At 31.9% G+C, this 16,077-nt stretch overlaps 1 protein-coding gene across 1 annotated transcript; it reads right to left on the bottom strand.

The window, feature by feature from the left end:
- Window positions 1–7,120: 7,120 nt before the first annotated feature.
- Ppcs (phosphopantothenoylcysteine synthetase) lies at window positions 7,121–15,889 on the bottom strand. The gene is made up of 5 exons (XM_088262267.1): window positions 15,663–15,889; window positions 14,282–14,510; window positions 13,012–13,226; window positions 9,621–9,806; window positions 7,121–7,449 (listed from the first exon to the last, which is right to left on the bottom strand). Exons 1-5 carry the CDS (start codon window positions 15,795–15,797, stop codon window positions 7,261–7,263), a joined length of 954 nt encoding a protein of 317 aa, XP_088118393.1. The 5' UTR covers window positions 15,798–15,889; the 3' UTR covers window positions 7,121–7,260.
- Between the last annotated feature and the right edge of the window lie 188 nt (window positions 15,890–16,077).

Consider the following 16,077-nt stretch of genomic DNA (forward strand, 5'->3'; position numbering starts at 1 on the left):
TATTTATTTATTTGTTTTTATTGACTAATCCGAGCAGTGTTCGGGCAGTCTTGTTTCAACTTGTTGGTGACGATTTCCTGTACTGACAATTTTTGTATTAATGCAATGGAAGTTAAGTGGTTAATGCATTATCCTATTTTTTATGAATACATAATTTTTCTTTGGGTGCCGTATTCGTTTTCAGACATTGGTGTCTCCCATGGTCCTGTACTGGTCCAACTCTTGCCTCTGTGGCATGGAGAAGCTGCTCTACTCGAAGACACTCAGTTTCTGATATTCTGCAACCATGACATCCTTCTTCCCTACTCCACGTCTCCCTTCCCTACACCCTAACCCTTATTTACACCCAATGGTGCATAGGGCACTGCATCGTATTAACGCAGTGTTATCTTGATTGTCCCTTACATGAAGGCAAGGTGATCACTCCTGCGCTTCAGGGACCAGTCCAGGGTAATATTGAATAAATATTATAGCGTAAAATCACTAATATTTATTTTCACCCCCCTCCCTGGGAACCGAACTCGGGATCACCAGCACGGTAGGTAAACATGCTAACCATTACACCACGGAGCCGGAGCAATGCCGGCTCAAGGACTAGTATTGAATAGATCCATTGTCTTGATAAATGGGCTAAAATATGTTGATGGTTTTCTTTGGAGAAAAGTGTTGAAAATAAATTTAAAAAACATAGGTTTCAATCCATGTTTATTATGCCAGATAATATAGCAAAATAATTATCATTTTCAAATATGGAATTAAAATAAAAATTTAATTAAATTTTCGACAAAACATTTTTAAATTATTTACGATCAACATTTTCTTATTTGTTTCAAGGTTACTTAGTAAGTAAAAACAAAATTACAGTAATAATCTATTCCAAGACATACGACACTGCCCTGCAGCAACTGAAATATAGTAATAGTGTGCAATAGAGAGCTCTACAGATAATTCTGTGGCGATGTTATACTTGTAAGTGAAAACGAGTCATATTTCTAGGAAATTTTCCGTTTATAACCCAAACTTCTTGTAACTAGAGGCATTCGTAAGGGTCCCGAGCTTACAAATAAATAAAACACATACTTTTATGATAATATATTTAACATTCACCAAAGAAAATACACTCAATATTTAGAAAGGCAAGTTTAGATTAAGATAGTATTTTATTTTATTTTTTTAAACAGTACACCGATATGTTCAAAGCATGCCTTCACCACCATAATTTTCTATTCAAAATTACCCTTGTGATATGATGAATCCAAATTTACAAAAATATGTATTTTACTTCAAAATTACAATACCCTTAAAAACCAATGACATAAATAACATACAAATTGGCATATTTATTTGGCAAACACTATCATTTTTTAAATAAATACACAACATTATGATATACATATAAGCCTTACAATTATACAATATCTTTAAACACACATAAATTTTCTATGCAAATCCAAAAACACTTTCTAATAAATACAACTATGATTTCAGATGGTTTTGATATTAATGAAGTGATAATATGTCTTGTAAAATGTTCGTAAATACAGAACCTTGACTTACGAGGAACCACAGAATAGCAGCAAAAGACGATGGTGTAGAAAATAGACACTTAAGACATAGACAAAGAAAGTGAATATTAAAAAAGTTCTAGTTCATTGAAAGTTCAGTAAAATGTGTTTGAGGGGATGAGGTGCAATATTTTGTGGAAAATATCACTCCAAATATCAAGTAATAATTCTAGTTATCAAAACTGAAGATTGTCTATGATCTTTATTGAGTATGTTGAAAAGATTGAAATAATTTGATTGCCGAACTTCACGAATTTGTAGACTTAAGTGACTTATAGGTTAAAGAATATATTTTTCTAAATCCAATTGTTTTCGACTCAAAAAAGCCATATATGTAATAAGTCCCTTTTATATATAGAAAATATGCTGAATTCATTGAATTCATCAGGTCTTGTATACATTCTAGCTGAAAAAGGGGCAGCATTATAGCATTTTTTAATATGATTTGTAAGAGTCATCAATTTAGATATTCCTAATAGAAACAAAAAACATCATAATGGAGAAATTAAGTAAAATAAAATGAATAAAACAACTGTTCTCAAATTGTGTTTATATGAACCTTCTAGGCAGTTAAGAGTTGATTACTAAAAATACCATTAGTTTTGTCCACATATTGGATTATATAAAATGTGTAGAGTTCATTTGTGTTTACGGTAACAGTTATTATAAAAGGTGGAACAGTCTATAAGAGGGAATAATTCCTGAGAAAGGCGAATATTATTTCTAGCCAATCTATAAAATACAAGTCTTATTCAACAGGTTAGTCATTGTAGGCATCTAACCTGACTTGATTATTAATAACACAGATGCGTTAGTAACACTATAAATATTTTATCCCAATTTACCGAGTCGCAGCATAGATTCTTTCTATCATTTTAGTATCTAAAATCATTCATTTGTAAAAATTAGATAGTTTATGCTATTTTTATTGACAATATTCTACCATCTTCTATTGGAAATAATTTTATCTAAAAATTACTTTCTTGTAGAATTACTGGGACTTTGAAAAAGCTAATAAAAAAAATCGGAAAAGGAAGTTTAGAGGTACATAACAAAGTTTTTTTGTTCATATTGATATATATATTAAGTCTTAGTAAAAAAAAGGCTGCTTTAAAAATAAAATATTTATAAAAGCACCAAACTCTCTCATTGAATCAATAAAAACAGTTAAAAATGGGGAAAAAAGCACACACAGTTCTGTGATCAATGTACAGTTTAAACTAATAAATATTTTCATATGGTTTCTTTTATTTTTTTAATTAAAGAAAAATATTTGTGTTTTAATGATTTACACAAATATTTTAATTTCATACTATTTCTGTGAGCCTAAGCGGATCATTATTAGAAATAGGTTTTATCAGTGCCTCCAAGAAAAATAAATTACAGTTATATTATTTCGAGAAATAAAAATACTTTGTGTTCTGATCCACTCACATTTTTATTTGACCAACTAGTTTCGGCAACAACCTGTTGCCCTCTTCAGGGTTACATTTATTACATTTAGTAATAAATGTAACCCTGAAGAGGGCAACAGGTTGTTGCCGAAACTAGTTGGTTAAATAAAAATGTGAGTGGATCAGAACACAAAGTATTTTTATTTCTCGAAATAATATATCAAGATGATCCACAAAGTTAATGCTTTCAATATTCAAAACATAAATTACAGTCTTTGAAAAACATACTTCCCTATTCAAGATATGAAATATATAAATGTTCTCTTATCCTCACCCAATGGTGTACAGGGCACTGCATTGGATTTAAGTTTACTTTGAAAAATGACTAATGTTTATTGTTTGGGTACAATATTGTCGTATTAATAAGATATGCGCTCGCATAATGTGGTCTTAGGAAGGCCATGGTTAGTTAACCTTAAATACACTGTAATACTATTGGTGTTACTAAATATTTTCAAAATCACACAGAGATACTTTGTTAACTAAACAATACTTCATATATGTATATACAGTGGATGAAAAAAACAGTTCACATGAAATAATATTCTGTTCCTTACAAACGTGCAATTTTAAACATTTTCTTTCCTTTAACATAACGCCAGTATAATAAATAATGGGTTCAGTTACCGGCCAAATATATTGCATTTAAAGTCGTTAAGAGTCATAAATTTATAAAATTATCAATTGCCAGAATAAAAAAAAAAAAACATTTCTATCTGCGGGCAGTCGAATCATTTAATTTTTATTCAGTCTCATTCAGTTAGTACAATTAATGTTAATTTAAAATATGAATTTCTCAGATAAATATAACGAATGGGTATAGACTTGAATAGTAACTATGTTTGTTTTTAAATATTGGTAAGTTATATTTTGCATGCATCTTTTGACATTATAAATATTTCGAACCTAATGGTTTTGTGTTTGAAGATTTCCACTGTACATATGTATTATATATACATACACATTATGCAACAATTAATTTCTAATGGTATACTATCATTCATAAACACATTGCCTGTTGTTAGATTGATTCTACCACATATGATTTTTTACATTAAAAAAAAACTAAAAATAAAAAAGAATATTTCTTAAAACCAGGCAATTTTTTTATGATATATATATTTTTTAAATATTTATTGTGACACAAATTGTGAATATATTCTTGAAGGAAAAATAAAAAGTTAAGTTTGTTAACCTGTCAAATTAAAACTAGAAATTTAAATACAAATAGGTAAAATAAAGTTTTTTATAGCACTCCAGTACAGTTAATTTACTGGAGCTGAAATAACAGAACCAATCGCCAACAGACACTATGTTTGGAAATCACACATAAAGCACTATATTACAATATAATATTTACTCTGATACCAAAATATACATTCAATATAGGATATGTTACCTTCATACTCAACTCAACTAAACCATTCAAAATTATACTTCCAAAGCAAAAACAGTAAAAATAACAAATTTAATCATGTAAACATTAAAAATAAAGCTACAAACTCAATTGAAAAAGTCTTATACAATCAATAATAGGAAGGGTTTCAATCGAATTGAGACATTAAAATTTTCAAATAAAAAACATGATTTTTTTTCAACACTAAACTCTGATCTCCACAATTGTAGACATGTCTAGCAAAAGAGATCTACCTAATTAGATACAAAGTCATTATTTTTTATTTTAATAATACATAGCAAAAGTATAAAATAATATAAAATTTCAAATTGCATGATTTAAATAAGAAAAATGTTGATAGAGCTAGATCTTGTTTCCCCTTAACAAATGAAAATATGCTCAGATTATTTTTATTATTGCTTATTTTTGGTATCTGGACGTTCACGTTCACGTATGAATTTTAACACGCCGGGTGATTTCATGTTGACGTTCATGTCATAAATGTGAAAGAGCGGTGTAATATCAACCAATCAGTCCTCACCATCCCAAAATTCATAAATGAACGTGATGGACCAGAGACAGTAAAGAAAAAATTTACAGCCGCCATATGCATTCCGGCTCCGTCTGTCCCAAGCACCAGACTTACTGCTCCAACCAGTATTGCCAGTATGTCCCAAGTATTTCAAGAGATGAAAAGTATTTTCTTTGAGCAATCAAAATCTCAAAATTACAATAAATGAAACAAGATCTCTATGGACTTGGAACAAGATCTCTATCTCTTCAATTGTTGAAATCAAAAGGAATTGGGGTAAAAAAGGTAACTCAACCCAAAAACTTTAATGGATTGCACTCTTCCAAGGTTTTACTAAATTATTTTATAACTAATATAAATTAAACACTTTAATAATTCAATTATTAATTTTTGTGACTGCTTCACTCTGTGAGGGCCAATATCCATAATATCAAATATAAATATATCAATTAACAAATTCTCAATATGTAGTGCAGTCATCGAGTACAATAATGCCTTAATGCCATCTTTCTCTTGGTAAATAAAAAGCTTGAAATATAGAATTTCACAAACTTTGAGATTCCATGAATATATTCCAAAAATACACAATTCCTACACTAAAACTGCTACTCCATACAAGAATATAAAAATATAACAATATTTATACAAAATTAAATAAAGATTTGATTAACTTTTAAAATACACATTACGTTTGTTTCTAAATATAATAAATATTATAAACGCCAATAAACTTCAACATATAAAATAAAATATTATAAATAAACCTAACCTGCATTAGTAACGTTTTTTAACGGAATGCAAAATAATGTAAAAATACCCTATATAAATATTATGCAAAATTGTAAAAGTAACATTTTTTTCCATAAAAACAGACAAAATTTGGAATTTTGATTTATTTTTTACTTTATATATTAAAGCTCGTTATATCAATACCTCAATAAATATCACTATGTACATATTATATAGTGATACATATTATAGGAAATGATCTAAATATATTTTTCTGGACATAAACTGGTTATTAATAAGACAAATACATATTTCGTTGTCCATCTTTCAATGTGTCATATCTTAATTTGCGGATTTTACAACGACCTACGTTTGGGGCTATTTATTATTAAAAGGGAATAAAAAAATCTATTTTCATAAAAAATAATACATTAACATGTAAATTTTCATCTTTTACAGCATTATACATACATTAAAAAAAGTCACTGTCAAATTAGCAAATCAAGATATGGGTCATTGAAAGATGGATGATGATATGAGGTTGTTTTATGACCCTTTTTAGTGAACAAGAGAATTTATTATTCAGTTTCTTATATTGAACACTAAAAGAAAAAAGTTAAAAAAATTGGACAAATATTTAGAAAAAATGAAGACTCACATGACGACCCAACATTTTTAAAGCTGTTTTTTTTTTACTCTAAAATAATTTATTTAAACAAATAATTTAAATGAGTTCGACACTCCCGACGAATAATGAACACACTCAGTTCGACACTCCCAAAATCACCACTTAACAGTATTCAAACAGTATTTGTCGAATCAATATTTCAATTGTATGTCATATTTTGTTTTCCTCGATGGTTGTTACTTATGCTCATTTTCATGTTTTACACGTATCCAATTTTATTTGTCAGATGTGTTTTTATTATGATAAGGATATAACATATTGTAAAATGAACAATTATTATTAAAAATCTAACAAGATATCTGATAATTAATTAATATATATACAAATCAGAAATCTGTTTGATTAAAAATCAAACAGATTGCAGATTTGTATATATATTAATTAGTGATATCTATTGGGCCTTGTTAAACTATGTTGAAAGAAAAACAAATACACCTATTTAGATTTAATAGAAAATAGATTTACATGATAATATTTTGTAGTGAGGGAATTTTTAGAAATGTATGCATTCAAAACGTGTATCTGCATAATTTTTCTAATGTTGGCACGATTCCAAATAAAAAGTCTTTGATGCGTCACACAAATCTGTTTTGGCTGGTTTTAAAACATTGCTTTATAGCAATAAGCTCGCCAATGTAAAAAAAGTTTAAATAAATAAAAGGTTTAATACAATCGCTTTCAGTTTACGGCCTTGGGAAATCCTATCAATCAGATATCATGTTTTGATGTTTGATAATATGAATGAATTTTCATTAAATAAAAAGAACTGGCTATGAATTTAAAACAAGTTTTAAAAGAGGAGCATTGTCTGTCATCGCAATATGGTCTTGTGTCTACTTATCTATGAGAAAGATTCTCTTGCCTGTCGCAGGTGGCGGCAGGCAAGACAGTTGATCTCAGCGAAGCTGCCCGCCCGACTGCTTGGCATGGTCCTCGTGCATCTTCACAACATTGCTGACGATGGAAGCCTCGATCTCCATCCCGGCGTGGACCTCCTCCCGTGTAAGCACAATGTCGTGGCTTTGGTCTAGAGTTACAAACACCACCTTGTGTCGCCGTGTTTGCAGGATATTTGCTATTACCAACTGGAACGAATAATAATATTATCGCTTATTTTATTGTCTAAGACTTGTTATCGCTTATTGTACTGCCTATGAAAATTTACTTTAATGATTACAATACAAAGTTTTTGAAGGAAAAATAATTTGCAATCAACAAGTTCTGTTAATTGGATTTTGATGATTGACACTAAATAAACATGTACTAGAAAAAGTACAGAAGCATAAATATTTAGAGATGTGAGTAGATAAAGAATGAAAATCAGAACCTAAAATAAGAAAATACATTGAAACAAATACCTATAGTTTTCATAAAGCAAGATCAATCTCTATAATCGAAATATATATAGAGAATTGAGATCCTAATTAAGTCAAGACCAGTCAAGGTAGGTAACAAAAAAATAATAGAGGCTAATGGACAGAACAACTGATGTATGGGAAACTAAGTAAAATCGTAAAAAAACTTGCCATTTATTGACATCAATCAAGCGAAGAAATGTTTAGTATCTGGGACATTTGACAAAACATGACTGATAGCAACTTCTCCAGGAAATAATGATGAGGAAAGTGGAGGGTAAAAGAAACAGAGGCAGAGAGAAGAAGACCTAGCATCACAACATAAGAGAGTAGCGGAATGCAGCCAACTCAAGTCATTAGAGTGGCACCAAGCAGAATAATAAAACAATTTCTACTGGCGTTTATCCCGATATGTACCAGAAGTATGACTTCATTTTGTTATAAATACAAAGAGAGGATATTATTTTAATGCTATATTGTAAACTCATGTTTTTTCTTCAAATTGCGCAACTGTGTTTCTCTAAATGATGACAAAATAATTAAAGTAAATGTCAGATTTAATAACAATTTCTACTGGCGTTTATCCCGATATGTACCTTCTGAAGTATGACTTCATTTTGTTATAAATACAAAGAGAGGATATTATTTTAATGCTATATTGTAAACTCATGTTTTTTCTTCAAATTGCGCAACTGTGTTTCTCTAAATGATGACAAAATAATTAAAGTAAATGTCAGATTTAATAACAATTTCTACTGGCGTTTATCCCGATATGTACCTTCTGAAGTATGACTTCATTTTGTTATAAATACAAAGAGAGGATATTATTTTAATGCTATATTGTAAACTCATGTTTTTTCTTCAAATTGCGCAACTGTGTTTCTCTAAATGATGACAAAATAATTAAAGTAAATGTCAGATTTAATAACAATTTCTACTGGCATTTATCCCGATATGTACCTTCTGAAGTATGACTTCATTTTGTTATAATACAAAGAGAGGATATTATTTTAATGCAAAATTGTAAACTCATGTGTTTTTTCTTCAAATTGCGCAACTGTGTTTCTCTAAATGGTGACAAAATAAGAAATAATACGGAATATTAAAGTATTATGGGTAACTCAAGTGATAATGAATACTCGGGTGAAGCCATACAAATGTACAAGAACATTGATGAAATAGATCAAAGTGCACATTCTTATTATGAGTTTGCAGCTTAAAAGAATATTACATACTGCGACAGAGTATTAAAGCATTCATAGTAGAACGTCACAAAAACACCTTTTAATGAAATATAATTGATGTCATTTAAAACAAATGCACAGAATTCTTTTTGAAAATAAATATTGTTAGCACGAATTGTACAAATGCTAAAAAACACTAAAAATAATAAATAAAAGCAAAATGCAAAATAAATAAATTGGGGACATATAAAGAATTTTTTTGTCAATAAATATTGCTGGAATAAATTGTATGACTGGAAAAATTGCTGCAATATTTATAGTAATTAAATAAAAATACTATAAATTATAAGATCCTGTTCATTAGTATAAAATTGTATTAGGTTAAATTACTAATAAAATAAAATGGCCGCCATTCTTGTACCATAAGTTTTACTTTAAACGATAAAAGCAATGGGATGACAAATTGCCATATTTGTATTGGAAAATTGGGGACAGTATTTTGCTCATTGAAAACAATAAATTAGTCTATTTGATAGCTAATTTTAATGGAAATAAGATATTTAAAATAAAATAGCTTTATTTATTTGTTTACATATTGATGAATTTATTCTAAGATACAATGCAGGAGTCATCATTAGGAACAGGGGTCGAAAAATCAGAGAGCAAAATTGTCACAACCGTAATTTTAATTATAAAATTGCACACTTCATGACTTACTTTATGTTGGTACTTATTGAGAGATTCTCTGGACTTTGCAATCAGTAGGTTCTCATCAGTCTCCAGTTTGAAGGACACAACGTAGGCTCTCGGGACCCACACATTCACCAACGGGGATAGCATCTTGGGAACCAGTTGTAGCTGGATTACCGGAGCACCTTGTCCTGACTGGATTTTATGTGTTGGCTGGAATAAAAAAACCTTTCAGACACAAAAACAAATAGACGCTAACTCCAATGCATGTGGATAAGAACAAAACATAAGGATGAGAGATAACACAACTGATGTTGTTTTTTTTTATGATAGTCATCGTATTTATCATTCATTGTCCTTGTCTGGAATATTAAACTTTTTCTTGAAACGTGGTAACATGAGGTCAAAGAGATTTTTTTCACTCTAATATTAATTAAGTATTTACAACCCTGGGGTGATACCTAAAGTACAGGATTGATAACTTGCCTCCATGTAATTAACACATTGTTCGCGGGAAATGCTTCAAAGCGTCTTTTTATATACCGTTGGTACAGAGCAATAGATACTTGTAAGCGTTCTATTTGCTTACTTTTGGTAAAGTGCGAGATACGCCAAAAACCACTGTACAGATCGGAATTGGGTTTTCAGTTACCGTAAAGTGGGTATACATTGCACCAAAATGCTGCAATTTTTCAAAAAATTGTCTATTCAGATCAGGTTTTTTACTGTTTCTGAGGTTTCAACTATTGCAATGTAATAACACATATACCTGTAACATGTCTGATACGTTTTTAAATTTTTATCTATTTTGCCTGTATTTTTTTTTTATATTTATATTTTGGTGCAAAGTATCCCGGGGTAAAGTACAACTTTGCACCATGATATTTTCTCTACACTTTTCGTACTAGAATCCAAATTGATGCAAAGTAAAGGCTATCGTACAAGTTTTGTTGGACCTTATGAAGGGTTTTGGCTCACAGTTCACTAAATGCAGATTATAATTTTGTATTATTATGGAAAAATAAGACACTTGATAGAAATTTTTTTAAAAAAATATTGAAAAATCTAACAAAAATGTTTTTTTTTCAATACTGAAGGTTTCAAATTATATAAAATAAAAGGTGGATATTAAAACATATCGTACTACATAGGTAATAGGAATTAAAATTAAATTAGGTCTAAATATGGTCAAGTTCCGGGACGGTAAAGAAACCTCTTTTGGATTGCATTTTCGGTTCTTTTATGGAACCCGCTACATCCTTCCAAGAATATTGAAGAAAGTCATCCTTCATCGGCCACTTCCACGATTTGAGACTCTCCTGCATGGATTTAACAGCTCTGTCTTTCTTTATTTCCAAAATCTGTCCCGGAAATTTTTCTCCTTCATAATGAAATACGACATATTCTCCCACATTCTTTTTTACTGGTCCTAATGAAACGGAAGAACAAATACGATAACTGGTTTCAGTCATCGTTTTTGTTCTTCTCCCTCTTCCTCAAAGCTTCCGTGTGAACTATAATCAGTTAATGCTAGACATGCTGGAAGTTTCGATGCGGAAGGTGGGATCATTGATGTAGTTGGTTCAGGTAGCATTTGTGTCTCGTCAACGTTCATTTCGACATTTGGATCGTGAGCTATGCTCTTACCTGGTTCTATCGGTATCGTTTTCCTGCGTTTTAAGACTGAATTCTTTGGGTTGAATCTGTTTTCTTCCAAAAACTGTTGAAAACTCTGGCGCTCGTCATCGTCATATGCTTTTAATGGCAACCGATTAAGCAACTGACTAGTTTTAGCAACAGTCGAGGTTTTATGTCTTTGCAAAAATGATCTTATCCATTCAGAGCCTGGTACGTTGTTCTTTAATATTCGTACTCTTCTGCCAAATCTATCCAAATAGGCTATTAGAATGTAGCAAATGTTAAAAACACTCACTGGGAAACCGTACTCACTCATGTCTACTATGCAGTTTACGAAGGATTGCTCTTCGCCCTTGTCACATATCGCAGGTTTTCCCACAGGTTTTGTGTGCTGACCTTTGAGCTTATAGTTAATCGTCCTTCTGGGGATTTTGAAAATTTCTTTAGCCTTTCTTTGACTGATTGTACCATTTCGAATGGCCTCCAAACACTGCTCCACTCTCTTCGGTGTAAAATCGCAGTATCGTCTGGCATAAGGCCGCTGTTTGTGTGTTCTTGACATTTTTGAAAAAAATAAACCATCAGAAATTAAGAAAGTACACAAAACCTATAGATATTTAGCAAACATGTCAAGTTGTATTAGCCGTTTTAAGACTTTTCATCAAATTAATTAACTATGGCCTTTTGTGGATACTTTGCACTTGGTGCAATGTTACCCCAAATGTGGTCAATACAAGTCCGTTCTTAAAAAAATATTATTTTTACATAAACTTGACAATGTAACTAAAAAATACAGCATTTGAGAAAAACAGGGCCTATCTACCTACGATTTAGAGACCACTCACTTGTTGTAACTAGTTTCAGTATACTGATTCCACTGGATTTTTTCGGACACAATTTTCAGACAGAAAACTTTCTTTACGTTCGGACAGGAAAAACGCATTGAAGCAATAGCGACCGACTGTTACTTCCGTAAACTAAAAAGTAGATTGAAGTGCCATCTATCAGAAACAATAGAAAGTAGAATGAAAAATGACATGTATCAGAGATGACCAGCTCTACAATATCTTTACAGAAGGTGGTGCAAAGTATCACCCATGGTGCAAAGTATACCCACTTTACGGTACTTGTGATTAGTATACGACCCTAATTAGTATACTAATTGCGGACGGGGTTGATGAAAAACCCGCCCGACAACAAAGTGTTAACAATCAAATTAACACTATATCAATCTGATGCAGTGTTCTATGAAATAATTTCTTGATGCAGTTTGCAGGTTTTGCAGGTCAGATGAAGATTCACTTACTTGAAGCATTTTTCCAAATCTTTGAAACTGGAATTCAGTGGGGAGTGTTATTTGTTGATATTTTTATTTTATTTTTATGGAATAGGCCAAAAAAGTCTCCAGATAAAGGATGACTGGAAAGTCCTTGAAGCGATTCCACATACAAAATGATAATGGGCATTTCAGCATGTAACAATTTTTTTTTTTATTATTTAAAATAAAATTTTAAATTTGTGTTTTTATTATTTACACAAATATTTAATTTCATACTATTTCCGTGAGTAGGCTCAGCTTAGGAGCGGTTCATTATTAGAAATAGGTATCGAATTGTGGTAGAGTGGATTTGAACCGAGAAACTCTGACTTAAGAGTCCGCGACACTAACCTCGGGACCACAACCCGACACGTATTAAATCCCTACAGCATTGCATCATCTGCTATTAGCACTGGTTCCATTTCAAGCCTATTTGTAAACAACTTAATTTGATATACTAACCATTTGGCTGCTAGGAATGTAAAAGTCAGACACTGCTGCCGCTAGGTAGAGTAGTGCCCGGGACCCCAGGCTGGCGAGACATTCACACGCAGCCCTGAGCAGCCACAGATAGTCTGATACACTAGTGAATACCACATACAGTATCTTTCCGGCGCCCTGTGCCGCCTTGTAGCGGGACAGTATGGGGGCCACTACGTCTACACAGTCAGGTTTCACTGCATCAAAAAAAAAACAGTTTTTATCACTTAAATTGAGTATATATTTGCTGACTGCTTCTTGGGCGATCAACTCCTAGTTACTCATATTCTAACCTTATCCTCACCACAATGGTGCATAGGGCACTGCATTGTATAGAAGCAGTGTTATCTTGATCGTTAAATACACGAAGGAAAGGTGATCAGCCTTCCGCTTCAGGTACCAGTCCAGGGTCATATTAAATAAATATTAGACTGAAAAATCACTAATATTTATTTTGACCCTCTTGGGAATCGAACCCGGGACCTCCAGCATGGTAGCCTAGCCTAGCACGCTAACCACTACACTATGGAGGTGGACAGTATGGAGGTTACTCATATACTAATTTGAAATTACTTTTTATGTTTACAATATAAAATGGTGACTGATTATCATATTTCCATGAGCTGAAGATTGAATTTATCAAGATTTTTAGAAACTTATTTAAGGTGGTATGGAGAATGACTAAGAAAATATATGTGGCGAATGTGAGCGGGAGAACAGAATGAGGACAGCCGAAAAAGACTTGGCACGATCAGATCAATCAGAACCTAAAATCTGGTGGTGTCAAGTCTGCGTAATCGGAGGGCATGTATGACTAGATGTTTGGATGCGAAGAAGGCAAGGAGTATATCGTAGTCATACAGGAGAAAGTGACCAAGAGCATTGTTTTACAAAAACGTGATCATTGACTATTTGATATCTTACTAGCTTCATATTGCCCTGAAAAAATCCCAAAGGATTTTAAACTTGGAAGTATAATTATTGGCTAGTTAAAAATTACTAACTGCATTGGTGTTTATTTTTTTGCCAAGCAATAGTGACTTAAATGGCCCTCCTGAGCATTTTACGTTTTGGTAGTTGGTCACTTTCTCCTGTACGACTACGATATGTTAGGACAAAAGAGTGTGAAATTTCATCCTCTGCCTACCCCTGCGGAGAAATGGCGTGATGGAAGTAGTAGTAGTAACAGTAGATTTTTAGATCAATACTAACAAACTGAATAAAAACATGTTAATAAATAGGAAATGACTACCATTGATTGTGGTGTTTGGTCCTCTTTCTTGTATATCCAGCATATCCATGAACTTCTGGCCCGTGAATTGCCTGACGAAAGGCTCCAAGGACTTCTGGCGGTACATGAAGATGACGGCATACCCGTGGTCCAAGAAGTACTCCGCCGATGCTGATCCCCGAGTCCCGGCGCTGAAGTTATCCACAAATCTGACCGTGTTGTGCTCCAGGGGGACTGTGGTGCCACCAGACTGCCGGAAATATTTTAATTATGGAAATTAAAGATCTTTTAACACTGTTGGGTAATATTTCCAAAATAAAACAGGTTTTTTTGGATTTAATTCTACATTGATTTATGTATATGTTAATATGTAACGCACTTCGTCTTCTTAGGACATTATCAAACACATAGGGTGTTTGATAATTTCCTAAGAAGACGAAACGCGTCACGTATTAACATATACATAAATAAATGTAGAATTCAATCCAAAAAACCGTGTTTTATTTTAATATGTGACGCGTTTCGTCTTCTTAAGACATTACCAAACACATAGAGTGTTTGATAATGTCCTAAGAAGACGAAACGCGTCACATATTAACATATACATAAATAAATGTAGAATTCAATCCAAAAAACCGTGTTTTATTTTGGATATATTACCCAACAATTCAATATGGAATTCTACCAACTGTCTGCAGTTACAATAAATCTTTTAACACATTGTATGTGTCGGGCGTTGCTGTCTGCAGTTACAATAAATCTTTTAACACATTGCATGTGTCGGGCGTCGGGAAGTCGGGCGGTTTTTTCATCATTTCTACCCTAATTAGTATACTAATCAGGGTTGTATACTAATCACAAGTAACCGTAAACCCAACCCCGCTCTGTACAATGTTTTTTGGCGTCTTACCCAGGGGTAGGCAGAGAGAATCGAACGCCACACTACTCTATCTTTGCAAACATTCCTCGCCTCTTCTACATTCATGCATCTCCTCATACATACCCGACGATTATTACAACTCCTGACCCGGCCGCTTTCAAGTATTTGACATACCTGATTGTGCCAAGTTTTCCTCGGTCTTCCTCTGCTTCTTTTTCCAACTACATTCGCCTCATAAATTTGTTTAACCGTTCTTTCCTCGATATTAAAGGTAATAATGATTTATTCATGAATATTGTGTATTATATGAATATTGTTATATTGAAGAAAAAAAAACTGGTTCTGAAGTAGCATAGAAGACACAAACATAAGTGTTGTGTATTGAATAAAAATAATATGGTATGCGGGCACGATAGGAATGTTGAATTATTCATAAAAAAGCAATAAAAAATGTTCAAGGATCAAGTAGGAATATTCAAAACCTACAAAACCATTTCACAATTAAATTAGGGCTTTACTTACCGTGACAAGTACTATTTTATGTCCAAATTTATTATGTCTTTCACAAAACTCTTTTAATAATGTTCTATTATCTTCAAAATCTGTTGGAGGTAAATGTGAAGAGTAAAATTCTTCCCAATTTGAGGCCATTCTCATATAAATGCACTAACTTTCAACAACTCTAGTAAAATAATCGCAAATAATTATCATTAAAATAAATAATTTGATAAGAAACGTCAGAAACACTCGAAAATTAGTATTGCAATATGAAAACCTGAATATGATAAATATGTAAGTACTAAAAATAAAGGATGGGGGAAAAATATTTTTAATTTAAATTTTACTTGATAAAAACCATACATTGCTGATGATACGTCAAATGAAATATTGAAACAAGAGTCACAATAAATTTTAAGAAATAGCAGTGTTTACCAAG

The sequence above is a fragment of the Brachycentrus maculatus genome, unplaced genomic scaffold (genome assembly GCF_059751285.1).
Source record: "Brachycentrus maculatus isolate JH-2025_06_01 unplaced genomic scaffold, ASM5975128v1 h1tg000176l, whole genome shotgun sequence".
NCBI lineage: Eukaryota > Metazoa > Arthropoda > Insecta > Trichoptera > Brachycentridae > Brachycentrus > Brachycentrus maculatus.